The following is a 25,881-nucleotide window of genomic DNA, read 5'->3' as shown; positions in this document are numbered from 1 at the left end:
TTTTGTGTTTGGCTGCTTTTACTAAGTGTAATGATTCTGAAGACCATTGTGGTGTTACATGTATTTATAGTTCATTTCTTTTCCATTTTAAGGATATCCAACGATCTTTGATCCATTCAACTAATAATGAACATTTGGGTTTTGGGTTTCTGGTCATCACAGATATAGCTGCTAAGAACAATTCATGAATACATCTGTGCATGAATGTCTGCTTTCCTTTCTTTTAGGAAAAGACCTAGGAACAGAATGGGTCCTATGACAGGAGACTTTCCTTTAATGGCAGGTAACCCTATTTCCTAATGAGAATAATCTATTTAATTAAATGCAAATTTGAGGTGACATTGTAAAATGGGTAAAAAACCTTGTTTTATTACAGAAGCTCTCCAAGGGTACCTAAAAAAAAAAAAAGCAGTAACACAGCAGCACATAAGTATTAGCCTAAAGGTTTTTGGTGTGTGTGGTGTTAAAGAAATGCAATGGGCAAAGACGAATGAATTCGGATTTTTTCTGTAAATTACTTGCCTTCCAATTTCTTACATCAGTATTCTGTAAAGTACTGATTGTATTAATAGTAACAGCACCTTAACTGATGGTGTAACTATGGCACTTTTTCTGAAAAACCAGAAAAGATCACATGTTATCTCATTTAACCTTCCAAGGTATTAAGGAAATAAGAGTAACAATGTTTGGAAACAAAAGGCTAAAAGCCAGACTACTGATAACAGGGAAATAAATAAGGAGATAGGGACAGAAAAAGGCTAAATTACAGAAAACATATGTGACACGTTCCTGATTTTTAGTCCAGTACTATTTATCCTAATTTAATAATGTCTAGGAAAAAAGACATCCAATATGTAAGGAATATAATTTATTTTTAAAATTCCCACAAAGGCTGTTTTTTCTGTAAGCACAAATATATGCATACAAATGCACGCAAAAAAGGGTCTGATGAGATGCACACCGAGATCGTGTGCATATCTATGAGGAAGAGCTTGGTGTTGGAGCTACGCTAATACATTAGCTACCTGCTACATGTGGTTATATTTAAGTTTAAATTAGTTGAAATACGATAAAATGTTTAGTCCCTCAGCCACTCTAGCCACAAATTCAAGTGCTCAATAGCCGGCTCATAGCTACTATACTGGAGAGAGCAGATACAAAACTTTTTCATTATACCAGAAAATTCTACTAGACAGTGCTGGATTGAAAGAGAAGTTCAAGTGGACACCTGCTTCACACTTGTTTGAAACAATATGTTTTTCAGGGAAAACATACTCATGTGTTTGCATTGTATAATGAAAAAAATCAGATGCAATTTCTTGCTTTACAATATTTTCTTTAATTCAAGGACAAGACTAATGATATTATAACATAATATAGGACTATCAGGTTAAAAGTGCCTTCCATACAAAATTCCAGTTATAAAATAAGTCCTGCGAATGTAATGTACAGCATGGATAATAGTTAATAATACTGTTTTGCATACCTGAAGTTGCTAAGAATAGATCTTAAAAGTTTTTGTCACAAGGAAAAAAATTATAACTGTGTGGTGATAGATGTTAACTAGCCTTATTGTGGCAATCATTTCATAATATATAAAGATGGAATCATTATATTATACAATTAAAACTAATATAATGGCACATGTCAATTACATATCAACAAAAGAAAAAATCAGTATTGAATTCAAAGAGATAATTTTTCTAAACGATAGCCTGATGACTCAAGAGCCGAGGAGAGAAGGCAGACAGTAAGACCACTGAAAAAATTGCAGGCTGGCCACCACTTGCTGAGTTGAGGACCCCCATCATTCAGCGGGAAGCAACTCCTGATCTGTGCTCTGGCCACTACACAGAGAGGGCACCCTGGGCTGCTCTGTCATATTGAAGCAGGAGACAACATAGGAAGAACTCTGAGACTGTACTGCTGTTCCTGGCCAACGTCTAGTATCCTGGTTGCCAGGAAACACCTTTCTCACTTATGCTGAAGGAATAGTAAACCAAGGCAGGGAGGAAGAGGGAGACGTCTCACACACTAACTCAGTAGTCCTGAGCCTGGTCTGATAATATTGCCAGGAGTTCCAACATCACAAGAAACACTATGTTAGCAAGAAAGGAAGGAAGTTCCTGAAATTCTATGTAGGGTTTCCACTATCTGGGGAAGAAAGCCTTGAAACTGCTTTCATTCCAGGGCCTAGAATGTGGGAGAGGGTCCAAGGGCCCAAAGTAGCCCATTAATAACTTTGGAAAGTGTCTCAGTTTTAAATAACTGCCTCCTGTCATGTAGTTGTTTTATAACATGATGAACAAATGAAGTCTGGAGCAAGATAAGGATTCGGGTTAACGAACACCCAGTCATACCTAAGTTTGAGTGGTCACATCCCCCCCAGGGGGAGCTCACACCACATTTACCCATTAATCAATATGCAACTTTTCCCTCCTATCCACACAACTATGTAAGTCCTCAGAAAAAAGGTGTCTGTCTGTCTGTCTGTCTCTCTCTCTCTCAGGCTCGGGGCACTCTTAGAGCTCTTGGTTCTCTAGCAATTGGGCCTCTGACCACCTGGCCTCAGGCCATCCAGGGGCTCATCACCCTGATCTTCAGCCACTCTTACTTTTGCCACCTTGCTTTGCCCTGAAATTATGCCTTTCACCCCTCACTCTAGTTAGTTCCATTCTCTTCCATGGGAACGGACCAATAATAAACTGATTGTATGCTAATAGATTTGCTGATCTGTAATTCTTTACATGCTTCAGCAAGAAGAACCAGGACTCTCCCATCAACAATATTGCCACCACAGCAGTGTAACAACTCTTGTAGCAGGGTCTGACAGAATGAAAACAAGGTTTTGCTTTTTGTTTTTTTAAATGTCTTTGACTTAAAGTAGTCAAAACAAGAAAGTAGCAAGAATTTATGAGGTTTCTGCATAGATTTGTAATAAAAGCCAGAACAGGGAAAATACATCAGTACCTAAAGTGACAGAGTGATAATGATGAACAGGAAACACTTTACAAACAGGACACAAGAGCTTTCCCCCTTTTTTTGTGATGAAGATGTGTAATAAAAAATAATTAAAATTCATGCAGAGTATAGAGTCGAGGAAAAGTAAGGCTTGCTTGAGTGTGGTTGGTAGGGTACGTGAATGTCTCGCATCAGATGGACAGCAATTTGAACATTCCACTTAAAATGTCATCTGGTATGCGTGAGTGTAATACTGTTATGTTATAAAATTACATGCTTATGATTTTGTAATAAAAAGGGCATTATTTGTGCCAAACTCTGTATTTTTACTAGTAGCTATCCTCACCCAGTATCAGCCAAGTGTTGGGGAGAAACCTCTTTCTTGCTGTTTTAACATAAAATTTCAGGCTCTGAAAATATCATCTTATTTTTCCTCATTTTCCCTTCCACTGTTTATGAATATGTCTACCAGGGGTTCTAGGATGACAAATTCATGTCGATTGCCACAGCTCTTTAACTTACCACATTGCACAGTATTTCCTTCCACCTGTCATCTTCAAGCTACTGTTAAGTCTGGGTGCTCTGGCTATGGATATTACGAGACATTCTGGAAGGCATCCACACCTCCTTCCAACACAGAACTAGATCAGCTACAGTAGTAGCAAATATCAAATAGTTGGAAGTCACTAAGGATGTGGGTGGGGTTTTTAAAAATATCTGAATGAGTCACACCAGCTATGCCTACTGTGGAAGAAACAAGGAACCAGTGAAGAGAAATTTCAAATTTGAAAACAATTACTACTAACAGACTGGGTTAAATAAAGAGTTAGACTTTTTAAATAAAAAATAAGTTTGTTTTTAATCATGATTCTCTATTACCCTTCCACTGGACTTCAATTTCCAGGCTGCCACCACCAAAATTTTATTAATTTCAGAAACAGATAGAAACTGTTTTTTAAAAAATTTATATATTGATTTGAGAGAGAGAGAGAAACACTGACTTGTTCCACTTATTTATGTATTCATTGGTTTCTTCTTTTATGTGCCCTGACCAGAGACTGAACCTGCAACCTTGGCTTATCAGGACGATCCTCTAACCAACTGAGCGACCTGGCCTGGGCTGGTACAAACTATGTTTTTAAAAATTTATGTTGGACTGGAAAGAGTTTATAGGCAAGAAAAGTAGTAGCCTCAGCCCTGGCTGGTGTAGCTCAGTGGACTAAGCGCAGGCCTGTGAACCACACAATCACGGTTCGATTCCTAGTCAAGGCACATGCCTGGGTTGCGGGCCAGTTCCCAGCAGGGGACTCACGAGAGGCAACCACACATTGATATTTCTCTCCTTCTCTTCCCCTCTAAAGATAAATAAATAAAATCTTAAAAAAAATAAAGATAAATAAAATCTTAAAAAAAGAAAAGTAGCAGCCTCATATAGATGAAAACTCAAATACAGAGCTGCCTAAACAGTAATATCAGAGAAGCCATAATCTTTTAAGAGACAATGAAAAGAACTCAATATCTAGACTGCTGACATCCAAAACCCAGACCACAGCAAGATGCTTTAGAAGAATACCCACATTCAATACAACTTTAAAACCACATTATTTTAAAGTCTTGAAAATGAAAATAAACTGAAATTTTAAACTAAGCCTTAATTTCCATCAAAATGAAGCTCATTCAAAATCACCATCATAATAAACTCACCTGCAAAGGCTCACTGTGAGGGTTGTGTATGTTTATTATAGGTGAGAAGCTGCTATTCACAGGGACTCTGGCCCCAATAAATGGCCTCAAACGATAAGGATTCGGAACTCCAACACCAAATACCTGTTTCAAGGGAGGAATAAAAAGCAATTTGAGTTGTTTTTATAATTAACATTTTTATAGGTTATGCTGATTGATATAGGAAAAACTGGTAAGTCTAATTTAGATTAAAAAAATCTCAACTCTCTTTAAAAAGAGCACACATGTGGTCTCTACATCTGATTTGACTACATATTTGATTTACTACATAGAAATGCATTTGGGATAGTTTCTATGATATACTGGAAATAGGATACAAGGATAGCAGTCCTTCATGCTGTACTCTAACCTTCAGAAGATGAATGTAGGGTCCATACATCTCTCAAATACCAAGCACAGCCTCAGGTGATCCCCACATGGAAAGGCCTGGGGTCCACTAAACAGTGTGAGCCAGTTATTCAAGGGACAAATATTTACTAAGTGCCTACAATGTGCCAAGCACAAACACAGCAGTGAATAACTGAAGAATGAACAAGACAATGACAATGTGCCCTCGCTCATGAAATCTACATTCTAGTATGAGAAACAGGTTAGAAAATAACAACAAAAGGTTTAAAAAATGGAAATGTGATACAGAATAACTGGCTGGAGGAAGGATGGGATTATTCTTTTATTTTTTATTTTTTTTAATACATTAATGATTTTTTTAAAGATTTTATTTATTTATTTATATTTAGAGGGGAAGGAGAGAGGGAGAGAAACATCAATGTATGGTTGCCTTTCGTGCATCCCCTGCTGGTAGAACCGGCCTGCAACCCAGGCATGTGCCCTGACTGGGAATCGAACCGCGATCCTCTGGTTCGCAGGCCCGCGCTCAATCCACTGAGCTACACCAGCCAGGGCAGGATTATTCTTTTAGAGAGTGTGGCCAGGGTAGTCATCTCTGGGTAGGTGATGTGAGGAGTTGTCACCTGAAGGATGAAAAGTCAGTGCCAGGAGTGTACGCAAAGGGAGGTGTACAGGCAAAGCGCATGAAGCGGGAAAAGGCTTGCCTTGTTTGAAGACCAGGAAGAAGAAAGAAGCATGGTCAAATAGGACGAGGTAGGAGATGTATATTGGAGTCGGATTCTAAGATCCTTACAAGTCTCAGTCAGAAGCTTACATTTTGCTTTATGTGCAATGGGAAAGGTAAAGATTTACAAGGGGAAGTTGACTAAATCTGATTTATGCTCAAAGGGATTGGGGAGGAATGGCAAGCCAGTTAAGAAGACTACTGTGTAAAAGAGTGAGGGGTGATTATAGCTTTGAAGATGGCACTGAAGACAAGAAAGGTAGACAGATTCCAAAACTATTTAGGAGGAATACTTGTAGAAGTAAAGAAACACAGTTGGCCACTGAGGCTCATCTTGAGAAAAATCTATCTGATCACAACTCTCAAGTAATCCCGTTCAGCCAGGACCATCTAGGCTCACTATGGCTACCCGGGCAAAGGTATTCATACTCTTATGACAGTCCTTTCATTTACTTAACAAGTGTATGTTTAAATGAGCGCCATCTACAGAGTGTCACAGTTATTTATCTATATAGGCCTTTACAAGTTTATAGACTGCCTACTAAATAACCATTAAATATTTATTCACATTACGTAAGTATGAGATATGCTTATATCTTAAAATGGAATGTTTATTCTGACACTATTTTCAAAATGTGAAGTGTTCTGGGTACTGGAGAAGAAATGTTCAAAAATAAAAGCACAAAAACTATAAATTAAGACATTTAAACAAAATAGTTCCATGGGCAATACAACACAGTGGCTAAGAGAATGTTTGTACTTACAAGGACATGGGTTTGAATTTCTGCTCAACAACCTACTAGTAGTATTATTTGGGTAAATTATTTAACCTTTATAAGTTCCATCTTTGTCTAAAAAATTGAGAATAGTATCTATAGTACTTGCAGAACAGTATGTTAAATATGTAGTGTCATATAAACAATTATTCTAAATAATCTTGATACCCTTGATAAAGTTTCTTTAATAAGCTAACCAATAATAATTGCACACAAAAGTAACAAAAATTTGAAACAATATATTTACTAAGAAAAGTAGGCATGTATATTTTAATCTTGACACTATTATAGAGAGTGTTCCTCAAGTGTGCAAAAAGGCAAAAAATTAGAGTCAGTGTGAAAACATTTTTTACTATTCTTTTGTCAATCAAGCTTACATTAGTAGCTTTAATATCATTTGTTCAGTCTAATTTGAACAGGAATATTCATGGACAGAACAATAGTTATAAAAATGCCGTAAGTCTCATCTTTTACACTTAGTATTATTGCTGACTTAAGGGGCTTCTTTAAAGCTTGTCATGTGATAGGTCAAAGATGATGCATATGTTTAAAAAAAATATAACAAACAAGACCCCACTACTGGGAATATATCTGAAGGAACCCAAAACATTAATTTGAAAGAACATATGCACCCCTGTGTTCACTACAGCATTATTTACAATTGCCAAGATATGGAAGCAGCCAAAGTGTCCATCAGTAGATGAGTGGATAAAACTATGTGACATTTATACAATGGAATACTACTAGGCTGTAAAAGGGAAGAAAATGTTACCCTTTGTGAGAGTAAGGATGGACCTGGAGAACATTATGCTAAGTGAAATAAGCCAGTCAGAGAAAGACAAATACCATATGATTTCACTCATGTGTGGAATCTAGTGAACAAACTGAACTAACAAGCAAAATAGAAACAGATTCATAGAGAAGATGATGACAGCTAGGGGTGGGGGGATGTGCGGGGGTGGAGGAATTGAGCAAAAAGGAAGAAAGACACACGAACACAGATAACAGTGAGGTGACTGTTGGGGATGGGGGGAAAGATGGTATAAGGGGACTAAATGGTACTGGAAAAAAAACAATAAAAAAATCAATTGGCCATAAAAAAAATAAATACCCATTAATTTTGGTTCTTACCTGGTAGGTAAATACGCCATGATTAGATGTGTTAATAAATAAAGTATTTTCTACATTTCCTACTACTCTTGCAAGGAAAACTACATCAAATGAGGTATTTCCTCCTGGAAGAATTTTCTGTAAAAGAACAGCAATAAATAAAGTTAAAGTAGTAACCCCCCAACCCCCCCAAAAAAACCCAGATCATGATAACCACAATTAGAGAGCTACAGTTCTCTAAAACAAACATCTCAGAATCATTTCCATAAACTATCTTTCTCCCCCTAAGGATTAAGCTTTAAATTAGCCAAACTATTTTATAGTAGAAAATAACTGATATTGAGAGTTATGTATCTGTCAATGACCAGTCTAAAACCCTGCACAACAGGTGATTTTCCTGGACTCTGTTCATTCAACAATCCCTGAGCCCAAATGAGGTGCCTCATTAAAAAATTTTTTATCATCACACAATCAAGTAGGAGTGAGCTGAATCTGAACTTTTTATATGCACATACTTTACCAGGAAGCAGCAACCTGTACTATTCCAAAGAAGAAATAAGCCAAGACCTCAACCCATTGACCTCTGTCACCCATTCACAAGAGCACAAAATGTACCAGAAACTTACATCAGAAAGATGGCAGGGGTGACAAGTATGTGCAAGAACTCACTCCTATTATCTTGTACAGAATGCGAAGGTCATTGTAGTTAGCAAAAAAAAATTATTAAAACAATATGGCTGCTTGAGAAGTTCAAGAGACTACAGACTGCAGTTCCGTTTCCAATGAAGACTTAAAATGTATTTTAATACAGTCACCAACTTTGCTCATTCTTCCTCTATGACTAGAACTCCAAAATATTCCCCAAATTATAGCTTAAAACACATGACATTGCTTCACCTTAGTATGAAGAAAGCTGTAAAGCACATTTCTCCTGCATTATCAATAACAAAAAAATAACTTTTCTTGAACATACCACTAAGTTTGTGTATCAACTAGCCCAGAATCTAATGAAAGACAAGCATCTCCAAGGAGAGATGGAATGTTGGGCACTGGCCCACCCACGGTAGAGAATGGAAGATGAGGCTTCCCCACAAGAGGGTAAAATGAATTCACCTAGAATTTTTATGCACTGGCCAAGTGTGGGCTAAAATACGAGTACAAAACCCTCTGATGCAATACAAAGTAAGTGGAGATCATACCTGAGCAAAAAATCAGTAATAGGAAGGTATCGGTAAATTCCTAAATAGTCTGAAATGAAGCAACACCTTCTAAATAACTCATTGGTCAAAGTGGTAGTCACTCTGTAAATTATAAAATATTTTTAATCAACTGGAAATGAAAACACATATTAAAAAGTGCTGGCTGCATTTACAGCAAAACTTGGAAGGAAATTTAAAGTACTATATGTTTACTTTGCAAAGAAATACCTCAAACCAATAATCTATGTTACCACCTTAAAAAAAATTAGAGAGTAAATTAAACCCAAAATACACAAAAGAAAAAGAATAATAGACAAGAGAAGAAATGAATGAAAAACAGAAAAAAATAAAATAAATCGATACAACAAAAGGCCAATGCCTCAAAAAGGCCCATAAAACTGATAAAAACCCTAGACAGAACTACCAAGAATAAGAAGGAACACAAAAATAAAAACTGAAACACGGACATCATAGATACTCTTTACATGTAAAAAAGGATGACAAAGCCTGGTTGGTGTAGCTCAGTGGACTGACCGCAGGCCTGCGAACCAAAGGATCGAGGTCTGATTGCCAGTCAGGGCACATGCCTAGGTTGTAGGCCAGTTCCCAGCAGAGGACACACGAGAGGCAACCATACATTGATTTTTCTCTCCCTCTCTCCTTCCCTTCCCCTCTAAAGATAAATAGATAAAAGTAAAATCTTTAAAAAATAGATGGCAAAGTAATACTACAAACATTAGTTTGTAGGGCCATAAATTTAAAAACTAGAAGAAATGGACATCTAAATGGTTATCTGAAAACCACAATCTGCCAAAGCTCACTCAAAATGAAACTGAAAACTATACAGTCCCACATTCATTAAAGAAATTTAATTTGTAACGAAAAACCTTCCCCAAAAACAAACTATCAAATATAAAAAACAGTCACACTGATGTAAAGTACAGCATAGGGAATATGCAGTCAATAACATTGTCACTATGTTTGCTGCCAGGTGGGTACTAACTTATTGGGATGATCACGTAAGTTATATAAATGTCTACTCACTATGTTGTTCACCTGAACCTAATATTGTATATCAACTATAATTAAAAAATTAAAAGTTAAAATAAAACTTTCTGCCTTGGCTGGTGTACCTGTGGATTGAGTGCAGGCTGCGAACTAAAGGGTCACTGGTTCGATTACCAGTCAGGGCACATGTCTAAGTTGCAGGCCAGGTATCCAGTGGGGAGCACATGAGAGGCAACCACACATTGACATTTCTCTCCCTCTTTTTATCCTTCCCTTCCCCTCTCTCTAAAAATAAATAAATAAAATCTTTAAAAAAACTTAACCACAAAAAAAGTCTAAGCTCAAGTATTCAACAGGAGTTGCTGTGGTTTCCCTGCTTCAACAGTGCTTGTATGGAACGCTGCACTTGACCCCCATCCCAGCCAGCCACCCCGAACCATCCTTCTGCCACCTCCTCACAGCTCCCTCCAAGTGCCCTATGGTTGCAGCCACTGCTCCAAAGCCCAGAAGCCACCTGTCCTCAGCCAGGCAACAGGACGACCACATCCACCTTGCAGGTGCACCAGAACTACCACCAAAACTTGGAGGCTGCCATTAACTGCTAGATCAATCTGGAGCTCTACACTTCTATGTCTACCTGTCCATGTCTCACTACTTTGACTGCAATAATGTGGCTTTGAAGACCTTTGCCATGTATTTTCTTCACCAATCTCATGAAGAGAGGGTATATGCCAGGAAACTGATGAAGGTGCAGAATCAACGAGGTGGCCGAATCTTCCTGTAGGATATCAAGAAGCCAGAACGTGGCTGAATGCAATGGAGTGTGCAATACACTTGGAAAAAAGTGTGAATCAGTCACTACTGGACTTGCACAAACTGGCCACTGAAAAAAATGACCCTCATTGGTGTGACTTCATTGAGATTCATTACCTGCATGAGCAGGTGAAATCCAATGAAGAGGGTGACCAAGTAACCAACCTGTGCAGGTTGCAGGCCCCTGGATCCGGCATGGCAGAGGATCTCTTTGACAAGCACACTCTGGGAGGCAGTACAGAGAGCCAAGCCTTAGGCTGCCTTCCCACCACCACGAGAGTGACTTCCCTGGTCACCAAAGCAGTATGTGCATGTTGGAATTATTGTTACCTTTTCTATAACTCATATCAAATCATCTACTTATATCTTCTTTCATTTGTACCATTCCTTCAAATAAAGTAACTTGGTCCCAGCCCCCATCCCCACCTCCCGAAAAGAAAGAAAAGACCAAGCTCAGATGGTTTTGCTGGTAGAAAAGAATTTTGTACCAACCATTAAATAAATGATATATTCACATAAACTTTCCAACATACAAAGAAGAGAGAACACTACCCACTTCATTTTATGAGTCCAGCATTACCCTAATATCCATACCAGGCAAAGACTTTGCAAGAAAAATATAAGCCAATATTCCTCATGAATGTAGACATATAATCATCTAAAAAGTACCAGCAAATTGAGTCCAACCAATATATGAAAAAGGATAATACGTCTTGAGCAAGGGCTTTTTATCTTAACAATGCAATTCTACATAGTTCAACATTCAAAAATCAAAATGATATAATTGGTATTATCAATTTACTAAAGAAGAAACACCATATTTATTGGTCATCTCAATAGCTGCATAAAATGGTAAGATAAAATTCAGTATCCATTCATTATTTAAACCCTCCTCTCTACTCTTGTCTGTTAAAAGTGTTTTCATAAAAGATGAATTGTTAACTAATACTGGGTTGGCCAAAAAGTTCATTTGTTTTTTTTCCATAAGATGGTTCTAGTAGTGCTTATTTGTCTAACTTCACTTGAAATATTTTTGGTAGACTGTACTATTGACAGCTGTCATACCAGCATGCATTAAAAAAAAACTTATCAAAATGGTGAATTTTTGTGTAGACATTTTAATATTGAAGATGGAAGAAAATAAACAACATTTTCAGCATATTATGCTTTATTATTTCAAGAAAGGTAAAAATGCAACTGAAATGCAAAAAATGATCTATCCAGTGCATGGAGAAGGTGCTGTGACTGATTGAACATGTCAAAAGTGGTTCGTGAAGTTTCGTGCTGGAGATTTCTTGCTGGACAATGTTCTGTGGTCGGGTAGACCAGCTGAGGTTGATAGTGATCAAACTGAGACATTAATTGAGAACAACTGATGCTATATATCACATGGGAGATAGCTGACATACTCAAAACATCCAGATCAATAAAATTTTTGATGAAAACAAAAAATGTGTCTTTTATTTTATGGAAAAAAAACCCATATAGACTTTTTTGGGGGCCAATCCTATATGTAACCTGCTGATAAGCTGCAAATTTGTGTAAGTTCCAGGAATTAGCTTCAGGGAAGGAGGCTGACTCCAGCAACGGGATGTTCTGGCTCCAGGAGACCTGCTGACTCTCAAGCATGAAAAACAGACCTCTGCTTGACCAGTTTCAAAATCATCATTGGAATGAATTGTGCTGACTTACACGTAGATACGTTTCAATCCCCTCTCCCTGATTTCTTTATTCTGATTTCTCTCTCCCTTCTAATAAAAACCCTCGCCTGCATTGAGATGTTAAGATGGACTTTTAGATGAGAGTCCTCCATCTTCTCAGGTCACTGGCACTTGAATAAACACCAGCACCTCTGGTTTCACAATCTTGTCTCACAAGTTTGGCTTCTGTTGCAGCAGGCAGCTGAACCTGCATTTGGTTACAAATAGAGGAGAACTTCCTCAACCTGATAAAGGGTATCCAGAACTGCCATATTTAATGGCAAATGATTGAATGCTTGGATGTTTTCTTTCCCAAATCTGAAACAAAGCAATGATGTCCTTTCTCATAACAGCTGTTCAACATTGTATTGGAAGTAACACCAGTGCAATGAGGCAAGAAATAAAAGGCATACCCATCAGACAGAAAGAAAAATCTGTTGTGCCCTAGTGTGGGCTGCGAACAAAAGGGTCACTGGTTTGATTCCCAGTCAGGGCACATGCCTGGGTTGTAGTCCAGGTCTCCAATAAGGGGCACACAAGAGGCAACCACACACTGATGTTTCTCTCCCTCTCTCCCCCTGTATCTAAAAATAAAATAAACAAAATCTTTAAAAAAAAAGAAAAATCTGTCATTATTCAGACAACATGGCTATCTTTAAAAAGAATCCCAAAAATGTCTTTAAAAATGCTCTTAGAACTAATGAAAGCATTTAATAATGTTACAGGAATAAAGGTCCACATATAATGTTCGATTTTATTTCCTTATCGTAGCAATTAACATTGGAATTCTAATGTTTAAAAAGGTATTATTTATAACAACAGGTACCCATCCATACACAAAGAAATATTGAGGTATAAATCTAATAACATGTAAATTTTATAAGCTAAAAACTACAACACTTTGCTCAAATGACTTTTAAAAATGAAGAGCTAATACTATGTTCATAGGTGAGAAGACCCAATATTGCAAAGATATTAATTCTCCCCAAACTGACTGCTATGCCTAATACAATTGAAATAAAAATTTCTGTCTGAAGAGAAATAACAAAGTGCAATAGGACCCTACAACAGAAAAAGTACATTTATATAAAAACTAATGAAATTTGTTTAAGTTTTTTAGTTAATAGTATTGTACAAATGTTAATTTCCTGGTTTTGATAATTGTCAGTAGTAAGAGAAACTAGATGAAGGACATATGAAAACTATCTGTACTTATTTTTCTGTATATTTAAGGATGATTCAAAATAAAACATCTCAGCAAGATTTTTACAAAAGAAATTAATCAGCTGGTTATAAAATTTAGATGGCAAGGAAAGGGACTACAAAGAGCAATACAATTTTGAAAAAGAAAAACAAAACTGGAGCACATGCTCTACCTGATTCTAGGAATTACTAAAAAGCTACAATAATCACAACAGTGAGGTCCTGGTGAAAGGGCAGACATGTTAGCTCATAACTGAGTCTAGGGAACAGACCCACACATACAAGGTCAACTGATTTTTGACAAAATGTAGAGGGATTTCAATGAGAAGAGGCAGTCTTTTCAATCCACAGTGCATGAACAGCTATATATCCACATGCAAAACAGAAGAAAATGACTCTTGATTCGTATCTCATCATACCATCTATAAGCATTAACTCAAAGTGGATCACAGAACTGAATGTAAAATCTCAAACTATTAAACTTCTGGAAGAAAAAGTGGAGATCTTGACCTTGGTTTAAACTAAGAGTTCTTAGCTACAATTCTAAAAGCATAACCCATAAAACAAAAATTTGATAAACTGGACTTCATGGAAATTAATGACTTCTATTCTTTGAAAGATTTTATAAGAAACCAAAAAGACATGATACAAACCGAAAGAAAAGATTTATGTCAATCACACAGGTAATAAGGACTTTGTCAATGAGAAGATACTCAACAATCATTTGTCATTAATGAATGTAAATTAAAATAAAAAGGAACACTGTACACCTACTAGAGTGACTAAGGTAATGAGAAAGAGAAATGTAAACTTAACAGCAGAGAGCTAATAAGGATGTTCAGCAACTGGAACTTTCAGACACATCTGGTAGGAATGCAAAATGGTAGTTACTATGAAGAACTGTTACACACACACACACACACACACACACACACTTAGCACACAATCCAGCAATTCCTCTCCTAAGTATTTGTATAAGGGAAATGAAAATTTATGTTCATACAAAAATTTATACATAAATTTTTATATTAACTTTATTTATTATAGCTCTCAACTGGAAACAACCCAAATGTCTTTAACTGTTGAATGGATAAACTGCAATGCTGCCTTCTGATGAAGTATCACCCATCAAAAAACTGGTGCAAAGAAGTGAAACATCCAACTAGTTGGATCAATTTGAAATGAAAGACAACAGACTCAAAAAGCTCTGTACTGAACAGTTCCATTTGTATAACCTTCTAGAATAGGCTATACTCAGAGACTTGAGTTGTTGATTATATGACTTTGTCAAAACTGACAACTCTACAGTCACGTGCAGATTAATTAGGGGATACAGTCGTCCGTTGCTGTATCTTGATTCACTTATTGCAGCTTCACTGTATTGTGGGATTTATTATTTATTTATTTATTTATTTATTACTTAATTCTTATTCAAGTACAGTTTTCTGTTTTATATTCCCTGCCCTGCCCTCCCCAGTGCTCCCCACCTCCCTCCCATTTCCACCCCCCACCTTAATTATTGTCCATGCATCCTTTATACTTATTCATGTGAGTCCCTCCCCTTTTCCCCTATGATTCTCTCCCCTCTCCTCTCTGGACCCTGTCAGCCTGTTCCATATTTGAGTGTCATTGGTCATATTTTGCTTATTTTGTTGTTTAGATTCCTGTTAAGAACAAACAGGATTTCCTGATACCAAATGAGGCTGGCATTATCCTTATACCAAAACCAAAGACATTACAAAGAAAATTACATGACAAATATCCCTGATAAACACAGATGTCAAAATCCTTCATAAAATATTAGCAAACCAAATTCAGCAATACATTAAAAAGATTGTATACCATGATCAAGAGGGATTTATCTCATAAACACAAGGATGGTTCAATATCAACAAATCAATCCACAAAATACATCACATAAACAAAATGAAGGACAAAAATCACATGACCATGTCACAGGATGCAGAAAAAGCATCTGACAAAATCCAACATCCATTTACAATAAAAATAAAAATAATGAAAAAACTCCCAACAAAGGGGGTATAGAAGGAACATACCCTAATATAATAAAGGTCATAATATGACAAACCTATAGCTAACATTATACTCAATGGTAAAAAGTTGGAAGTTTTTTCTCTAAGATCAGGATGTCCACTCTTGCTACTTTTATTCAACACTGTGTTGGAAATCCTAGCCATAGCAACAGACAAGAAAAGAAATAACGAGCATCCAGACTGAAAAGGAAAAAAGTAAACATGTTATTTGCAGATACTCTATGTAGTTAAAGATTCCACCAAAAACTATCAGAATAAATGAATTCAGTAAAGCTAGAAAATAGAAAATTAATATACAGAAATTTATTGTGGTTTCTAATACTGAATGATCAGAAAGGGAAATTAAGAAAACAATCCCATTTACAATGGCATCAAAAAGAACAAAATACCTAGGAAGAAATTTAACTGAGGAGGAAAACATCTCTACTCTGTAACTATAAGACACTGATGAAAGAAACTCATGACACACATTAATGGAAGGATATACCATGCTTACAGACCGGAAGAATTAATATTGTTAAAATGTCCATACTGCCCAAAGTGATCTACATATATAATGCAATCACACTATCACAATACCAATGGTATTTTTCAAAGAACTAAAATAAACAATCCTAAAATTTATACAGAACCACAAAAGGCCCTGAATAGCCAAAGAAATCTTGAGAAAGAACAAAGTTGGAAATATCATGCTCCCCGATTTCAAACTGTTGTACAAAACTATGGTACTGGCACAAAAACAGACAAAGATCAATGGAACAAAACAGAGAGCCCAGAAATAAACCATGCTTATCATTAATCTATGACAAAAGAAACAAGAATATATAATGGGAAATAGACAATAAGTGGTGTTGGGAAAACTTGAAAGACACATGCAAAAAAAAAAAAAAAGAAAAGAAACAATTTTCTTACATCCTTAAAAAAAGAATCCTCAAAATGAATTAAAGGCTTAAGTGTAAGAGATGAAATTATAAAACTAGAAGAAAACAGGCAGTAACTCCTTTACATGGGTCTTAGCAATATTTTTTTTTTGAACAAACTCTTTTGGCAAAAACAATAAAAATAAAAATAAGCAAGATGGACAATATCAAACTAGAAAGCTTTTGTAACATGAAAGAAACCATTAACAAAAACAAAAAGGCAACCTTCTAAATGGAAGATGTTATTTGCAAATGATATATCCATAAAGTTAATATCCAAAATATACAAAAACTTATATAACTCATCACAAAAAACTTTCAAACAATCCAATTAAAAAATGGGCAGAGAACATGAATAGACATTTCTCCACAGAAGATACACAGATGGCCAAGAGAAACATAAAAAGATGTCTGACATCACTAATCATCAGGAAAATGCAAATCAAAACCACAATGAGATATCACCTCATGCCTGTCAGAATGGCTGTCATCAATAAGTCAACAAACAACTCTGTTTGCAAGGATGAGGAGAAAAGAGAAACTGCATGCACTGTTGGTAGAATTGCAAATCGGTGCAGCCACTATGAAAAACACTATGGAGATGCCTCAAAAATATTAAAAATGGAATTACCATATAACCCAGCAATCCCACTTCTGGGTGTTTTTCTGAAGAAATTGAAAACATTAACTTAAAAAGATATACGTACCCTATGTTCCTTGCAGCACTATTTACAATAGTGAAGATATGGCAGCAACCTAGCCATATTGATTTGATGAAAGAATAAAGAAGATATACATATATATATACATACACACACAAGATAAACTATTATTTAGCTATAAAAAGAATGAAATCTTGCCATCTGTAACAGTATGGATGGAACCGGAAGGGATTATGCCAAATGAAAAAGCCAGTCAGAAAAAGACAAATACCATGTGATTTCACTTAGACATGGAATCTGAAAAACAAAACAAATGAACAAACCAAACAGAAGCAAACTCATAGATACAGAGAACATATTGATGGTTGTCAGACTGGGGGAAGGGGAAATGGCTTTAAAAGGTGAAGTGATTGAGATGTACAAATTGCCAATTATAAAAATAGTCACAGGGATGTAAGTACAGCACAGGGAATATAGTCATTAATATTGTAGTAACTATGTGTGATGACAGATGGGTAATAGACTTATGGGGAAGATCACTTTGTAAAGTATGTAAATACCTAATCATTCTGTTATATACCTGAAACTTATATATTTTATGTCACCTATAATTAAAAATAAAATTAACAATAATGTTCTCCATGAATACCACAAAAATAAAAATGTTTATTATCAAGTTAATATGCTGACTTATCAATTCCTTGTTTATAGAATACTTTTAAATTTGAAAAGCCAGTATTGTATGTCATATCTTTACTCTAGACTTGTTAGTTTATGACATGTAATGAAACAGGGTTTTAGAAAGGAGAAATGTAAAAATGTAAATTATATATAATTTTATATGCTAAAAAAACTTCCTTAGCTATTTGGTCATATCGCTAGGAAGATGAAATTAGGATACATTCACTTACTTCACTCCAATATTTGCTATTTAGCTAATTATTTTGGAAACCTATACATTAAGGTTTAATGTATCCTCTCAATTTCAAAATTTATTAAGACTCAACTTTTTATCAGATAAAAATTATATTTTAATAACAAGTTTGCATACTATCTACAAAAACGATTTTAAGTAAAATTATAGAGGGTATTTGTGGTAGGCAGAACACCAAACTTCTTACCCTAATTTCTGAGACTGTCAATATGAGGAGATACCACACCTTTGATTATTTACAAATAAGATAAAAGGGATTTTGTAGATGTAATTGAGGTTATGTCAATTGACTCTGATTAATCAAAAAGGAGACTATCCAGATTATCATGACCTAATGACATGATTAAAGCAGAATTTTCCCCACTGGTGGCTAAGGAAGCCAGAGATATCTGAAGGCATGAGGGAGATATGACACACCACTGCTGGCTTGAAGAAGGAATGTGGGGGCTATAAGAAACTAAGCGAAATCCCTGGCCAAGAACTAGCAGAAGATCGGGGACCTCAATTCTACAACCACAAGGAATGGAATTCTGCCAACAATCTGAATGAGTGTGAAAGTAAATTTCCCCCTAAGTCTCCAGTCAAGGACTCAGGCCAGCCAATGTCTTAAGTATAGCCTTATGATACCCTGAGCAAAGAACCCACTGGGCTTATGACTTAGGAAATTATGTGCTAATAAGTGGGTTTCGTTTTATGCCATCATGTTGGTGGGAATTTATTACGCAGCAATAGAAAACTCACACAATGCTGGGGAATTACCTATTATTAGAAAAGAAAATCAACTGAACACAGTAATACTACATCTTTCAGAGGGCTTAAGGTTCAAAGTTGACTCAATAAGCTGTTTCATACTGAGGAAAACATGTACTTAAAAGAAGTGATAATTCTTAGGAAATGGAGTAAACTGAAATCCAGAACAAATTTGAAATAGTTAAACAGATTTTAATTTCAGGAAAATAAAAGTACACGTAAAAATTCTAGACCTTGCAATTTCAAACTCAAGAGAAATCTGCTACAATAGAGACTTACCCTGTTTTGAAAAAATGATGCATGAAAATGTGATGTTGTAGCAGAAATTGATACTAATGTAATAGTTTCTTCAGAACTAGGATTATGTAAGTAAACTTTTTCCATTTTTGGCATTCCAACTGGCCTGTAGAAACAAAAAAAATTGTCACAAATGCTTCAAAGATAACTTTTAATTGTTAAAAAATCAAATATTAAAATTATTAGACAAATACATATCCAAATGTATAAAACTATTTATTAAATTGTTTTATATTTAAATTTACACATAAAATGCATTTAACCATTCAACAAATATTTGAGTGACAATTATATGTCACAGACTGAGCCAGATCTTGGGATACAATGAAACAGGTCTCCTCCGGATGAAGCTTACAATGTAGTACGAAGCGGGCAGGGAATAGAATGGATAGATCCTTTTAGTTCTTTCTGTAATACCACCCTGACTTCCTATTAATTGGAATTGTGTCCTCTTCTTCCCTATTCCACTGATCCTTGCTCTTCATTTTATAAGGAGAAATGGCAAAGTTATATGGAAAGACCTGCCTCATGAGCTAGGGGCTATTATCTTCCTCATTTTATAGACAGGGATATGGAGGCACAGGAAACTTAACTAACTGGCCCAAAGTCACACATGGAAACTAAATGTGAATGTAGCCATCTGGCTCTAGTTCAAGTTCTGACACACTATACTAACTGCCTCCTCTCAAAGGATCAATATCACACACTCAGTGGTCTATGAGGGGGGACCCCCAAGAAGGAATTTATTTATAAAATACTGTGTATTTCTTGGATGTTTAAACTTCAGTCCCCTTCAAAGTACTCATTTGATGCAATACACTTACTGAGATGTTTTTTCCACTGTTCAAAACAGTTTTTGAACTCATCAGTTTTGATGCCTCTTAGTGCATCTGCTGTTTTTTTGTTTCGCCCCTTCCACATTGGCAAAACGTTTCCCTTTGATGACTTTTTTCATTGGGGAAACAAACAAAAAAAAGTAGAAGGGGTGGGGCACAGGGGTCATACCGGTTTTGGTAAAAAACTGCTGACTACTCAATGCAGGTACACTCATAAATCACCCATGGTAAAATAGGTAAAAAACATTCAAAGAGTCTGAAGTCAAAAGAAATTCACTGAAGTCAAATGCAGCCTCTCACAATAATGCTAGCTGGTACACTGATCCAGATGAGAACACTCATCTAGTGGGAAAACCCTACACTATAAGGGGCCCACCCTCTGTATGTGTGGAGCTGGGGCTCCACCGTGGGGATCATTTCCCTTCTTAAATTCACAAGAGACGAAGAAAAAGGCCTGGACTTCTGCCCTTCCTCAATATGTATTACAAGACAGGAGCTCCTAAGGTCGTATCTCAAAATAACAGGATCTATGAGGAGAACAATCTATTAGAAGCCATGTATAATGTCATGTTTCCAAATTGCTGTCTGAACCTGTGGAGTTAGACTTTTCCACTTCAGTAACATTAGGCTTGGCCACATGATTTGCTTTGGCCAATGAAATGTGAGCAAAAGTAACATCCACCATAAGAGCCTTCTTGTACTTTCTCTGCCAAGAAAAGTGGCATTTCCCAGATAGGAGTGCTCATTCACTCTAAATTCCACCGAGATTTTTCTTGGTGGTTTGGCTGTGCTCACAGTATCAATTAATAAAGGCTGAATAATACAGACCTAAAGCTAGAAAACTTGAATCAAGAATTTAAAATATGCATAATGTAATATACTTAAGGAGACAGGGCAAGATATTAGGGAAATGAAGCAACAAATCACAGAAAACAAAAGAAAGTATTAGTATAAAATATACCATGTGAAGGTAATACATGGGATAGGTAGGTGAAGGTGTACTAATGAGCTGGGAGAGCAGACTGATGATTTACTTTAGAATTCAGCAATAAAGACTATATATTTAGAATATTTTAAAAGATAGAGCTAATGAAATAAAAAATAGTGGCATGTAGGCTATAACTAGAAATGTTAATATTTTGGAATATGAAATGTATAAATTATTTTAAGAATATGGGCAAAAATAATGAGCCAAACCCAAAATTTCAAAAAAAAGATGAAATAATTCTTGAAAGGTTTTATGAAGTGTCAATATCATCTAAAACAACATCAAAATCTAATTCACCAGCATTTTACTCATTTTCATCTACAGCTTCATCTATTGTTCAAGCTTGGATTATTTTAAACATTTTGTTTTTCCTAGAACAGAATAATAATATCTTCTTTTCATAATACACCAAGAAGTCAGGTTCACACACATAAGTTTCACAAACTATGTAAATAAAAACTCTTCATCATCTTTTTAAACATTTAACACATTTTTAAGGTTTTCATTAACAGCCAACACTAATAAGCACCACAAACAACTGTTTATTTTGTACATCAGTTTGAGAATTTATAGTGCTGACATGAAGTTTTGTTGCTGTTAAGGTTAAATGCTTTCTGGTGCCTCTAAGGCCCAAACCAAAGTCTACTGCCCTTTTGAGAGCTTACCACAGGTGCTACCACCTCTTGCAACAGTGGGAGCAGATGAGTCGGCTGCAGTCACAGTCACTGGAAGGCTGTGCCCAGGTTGCCTGTGCAAGGTGGGATTCCATAGGAGACGTTCTCTACTCTACCCAGAGAAGCAACATCTAGATTAGTGTTAGACTGACTACAACTGGGAGATGTCCGTGCACCTCAGAGGCCAGGAATTTGGGTACTGTCTTAGAATTCTACCTGTTATAGCAGCCTGTGTGACTGTTTGGCTAGATAGGTAGATTTAAAAATAAAACAAACAAGGATTTTCAAGTGCCTGCCAGGGCTTCTCCAATAGTATCTCATGGCTTACAGTCCAGCCAACATGAGGACCAACATCTTTCTGTGGCTTAACTGTCCAGCCACTAGCAAAAATCCCAAAAGTGGAACGAGGGCTTGGGTCCTGAAGAAAGACAGAGGGTATCCAGAGCAAGGTTTGTGAGTGCCCTTAGAAGCTCCTCAAACCCAGGAGCTTCAGGTGCAGATTTCCTTAGGTGCTGAACCCCTCAGCAAACAGGCTCATAAATCCCACACTGGGTGGAGGGACAGGTCACAAGACCATGACTCAATTAGGGATGCGGGTACTGATCCAGCTGGGGCCTCCAACCACGGCCATAATGCTGCAGGAATCTGAGGCTGTATAAAGACAGTATGCGCCCTGGCTGGTGTAGCTCAATGGATTAAGCACGGGCCTGTGAAGCAAAGGGTCGCCAGTTCAATTCCCAGTCGGGGCAAATGCCTGGGTTGCAGGCCAGGTTGCCAGTAGGGGACACATGAGAGGCAACCACACATTGATGTCTCTCTCCCACTCTTTCTCCTTCCTGTCTCCTCTCTTAAAATAAATAAATATTTAAAAAAATTTAAAAAATAGTATGCAAAATGAATTCTTCTTCTTCAAGCTTTATATAGACACACAAGGAAAATAACAGTACACAGAAGTAAAAACGTTCTCTGTACATCCTGAAAGTTCATTAATTATGTGCTTCCTTCAACAAATATGCTCTTTTATCTCTCAAATGTTCTGTTAGGTAACTGACAACCAGTCTTTCACCTTATGAATTTGTTCTTAATGTTTTTCCTCTTGTACCTCCATGCAATCAATCTTAGTTGAGCTAAAGAAAACAGTATAAGATGTACAGGTAATCAGGGGGATCCTTCAAGAAGACAGGATGAAAGATGGCCCACTGCAGGCAAGGACTTGGGGTAAGGAAACAAGTTTGGAAAGGTTCTAGGAACCTGAAAACACGGAGTGGATCAGAATGCTTGATTTGTGCCCTGCCTTTTCTAACAGGGAAGGACCTGGGCCCCACCCTACAAAAATAAACCCTTGCTCAGACAATAAGGGTCATCTACTTATGCTTTCAAAGAAGTTTGGAGTAACAAGAGGAGAGGGAAGTTCTCAAGAAGAGTGTCAGGAGGCATTCTGCAGTTCTGGGTAGTCCACGCCACAGGAAGCAGGAGGAGCACTCCTTGGATAGACCTGCTTAGGGACCTCAGATGAACAGCTTTCCCTGCCCCACCCTCTTTTCTTCTCCCTGGTGATACGAGCAGAATCCACAATAAAGTGGGAGACTGAAGAGAGAGGTCACACTAAAGGGGTATCCAAACCTGCAGCCCACTGGCTGTATGTGGCCCAGGATGGCTATGAATGTGCCCCAACACAAAATCGTACATTTACTTAAAATCTTTTTTTTTTTTTTTGCTCATCAGTTTTTGTTAGTGTTTGTGTATTTAATGTGTGACCCAAGACAACTTTTCTTCTAGTGTGGCCCAGAGATGCCAAAAGATTGGACACTCCTGCATGGAAAATTCTGGTCCAGTGCCAATTAATACAAGCTTATCTGTAAATAAATAAGCAGTGCATTAGCTATCTGCTGCATATCAAATTACCTCAAACTTAGAGACTCAAAGTAACACCCGTTTATTATCTTACAATTCTATAAATCAAAAGTCCAGCATGTATAAAAAGCATGCCTAGTTTATCTGCTCAGGATCTCACTCACCGAACCTCAAAGTCCTCCTTTAAGCTCATTCAGGTCGATGACAAAATTTTAAATGCTCTCAGTCAGTTGACACATGGCCCCCTCCATTTCCCAAACCAGCACAATGATGCTCCCTTGCATCAAATACCTCTCGCACTTCTCCAACATTTCTATCTCTGACTGCTACAGCCAGATTTGACAGGACTCAGGTTATCAGGTCAGGCCCCCTGATCACCTCTCTAGCTTAAAGGTTAACTGATTTGTGACCTTAATTACATTTTCAAATCATTTAGAGCAACGTTTAGATTAGTATTTGATTGAATACAATTGGGATATGTGTATACCTCAAAGGCCAGGAATATGGGGACTGTCTTAGAATTCTGCCTGTCATAAGCAGCATGTGTGACTGCTTGGCTAGATAGGTAGGTTTAAAAATAAAAGAGATTTTCAAATGCTTGCCAATGCTTGTCCTGTTTGTTTCATTATGAGTTGCTTCAAAGACAGAAGTAGGGCCAAAGGGGACAGTGTGAAATATTTATAAATAAACCGAGATGAATCAATACATAGCTGTTCTCTGTACTATTAGAGCAGAGCTACTGATTTTCATATTATAGAAGAGTCTGAGGCTCAAAAGAATTAGGAAGAAGCAGTTATGAATCAGAAGCTAGCTTGGAAAGTAAGCTACAATCCTGTGGTCAATGCAAGTTTCCTGTGCCACAGAAAGAAGACATGCAATGCCAGGAATCAGCTGAAGAGATGGCTGAGCAACTGCCTTGAGACAAACCTTATGAATGACAGACACAGCACTCTTAATAACACTACTTCTGGCAGGAAGTTGCACCAAATCAATTATGTACTACTTTGTACTACTTACTCAATTACCACAAAATCTGACCATTCTCTCAAAACATATTTAGACTGAGAGCTAAACTGGGGTGTTGGTGGAACAGTTAGAAATTGAAAAGCTAAAAGGCACCAAATGTGCCATTAGAAGAAGAGGGCCTACCGGATTTTCTTGGAATACCAAAAAGTGGTAAGGGAGAAATTCCTTTGAGGAACTGAATTTACTTGACAATAATGCCTCCACTTTTATAAGTCTACCCAATTTCCAATTTCTTTAAGCTATTAAGTCTCCATTTTAAGCTTTAGATTTGATATCAAGATTTTCTGCTCTTAAATAGTATATAAACCAAAGAACTCAGTACACCAAGTTTCCACCCAAAGCATCTTTTATAGTCTGCAACAAATGTATAAAAAAAGGAGTTATGGCCCTGGGTGGTGTAGCTCAGTGGATTGAGAGTGGGCTCAGAATCAAAGGGTTACCGGTTCAATCCCCAGTCAGGCACAAGCCTGGGTTGCAGGCCAGGTCCCCAGTGAGGGCCACATAAGAGACAACCACACATGGATGTTTCTCTTCCTCTCTATCTCCCTCCCTTCTCCTCTCTCTAAAAATAAATAAATAAATAATAAATTAAAAAAGGAGTTATGGAAAAGGGCAGTATTTAATAGCATTAGCATAAATAACTAAAGGGGGAGGATGAAGGGGAGAGGTGGTTTTGCCCAGATTGTTTCAGCCAATTGTTAAGGGGTGGAAGGGAGGGAGAGGGGAAGAAAAGAAAGGGAGAGGAAAAGAGAACAAGAGATAGAATTAAAGAATAAATTAAAACAAAATGAATGAAAACAAAGACAGCCATTTTTGAGAGACATTCTGCAGGGCAGCAGGGACAGTGAGGGTAGTGAGAGAAGCTAGTGCATGTGGGGTCTAGAAAGTAGCCAGGGAACTAGAGCTGCTTCCTTGCATGAGAGCCTGAAACCCTCCTGGAGGCTTTGCAATGGCAATCAGATGCACTGTGGAGTGTTAAATTCCATCCAACTTGAAGTTCTTCCACATACTACAAATGGGGGTTTTAAAGGTGGCTTCTGAATTTGCAAAAATGACAAGCAGTGGAAAAAGTTCACAAAATACCTTAGACAAAATGTTGGTGACTTAGTCAATGTAGCGAGCAATGACAACTCCACTTAAAACTTCTGGGAAAAATATTAGAAAGTGTTCTGTTAAGGACACTTCTGAAGTCCTAAAATTACTGCTATACAGATCAAGTCAATAAAACATTTATAGCACGGGCATTATATCAGTACATTACTGGATCAAGAAGAAAAGGCATAGCAAATATTTAATGTAGC

General features: G+C 36.9%; 1 protein-coding gene across 1 annotated transcript in view; it reads right to left on the bottom strand.

Annotated features, from left to right (window-relative positions):
* TMEM131 (transmembrane protein 131) overlaps positions 1-25,881 on the bottom strand; it is a 216,902-nt gene that overhangs the window by 101,637 nt on the left and 89,384 nt on the right. Inside the window, exons 5-7 of the mRNA XM_037056831.1 lie at positions 19,185-19,308; positions 7,684-7,800; positions 4,666-4,788 (exon numbers count right to left, since the gene is read on the bottom strand). Coding sequence (XP_036912726.1) covers positions 4,666-4,788; positions 7,684-7,800; positions 19,185-19,308 — 364 coding nt within the window. The remainder of the gene's footprint in view (positions 1-4,665; positions 4,789-7,683; positions 7,801-19,184; positions 19,309-25,881) is intronic.

This window comes from Sturnira hondurensis, unplaced genomic scaffold (genome assembly GCF_014824575.4).
Source record: "Sturnira hondurensis isolate 20B ecotype Veracruz unplaced genomic scaffold, ASM1482457v3 Scaffold0009178, whole genome shotgun sequence".
In the NCBI taxonomy this organism is placed as follows: Eukaryota; Metazoa; Chordata; class Mammalia; order Chiroptera; family Phyllostomidae; genus Sturnira; species Sturnira hondurensis.
The sequence above is the reverse complement of the archived record's forward strand: the minus strand, read 5'-3'. Positions and strand labels throughout refer to the sequence as shown.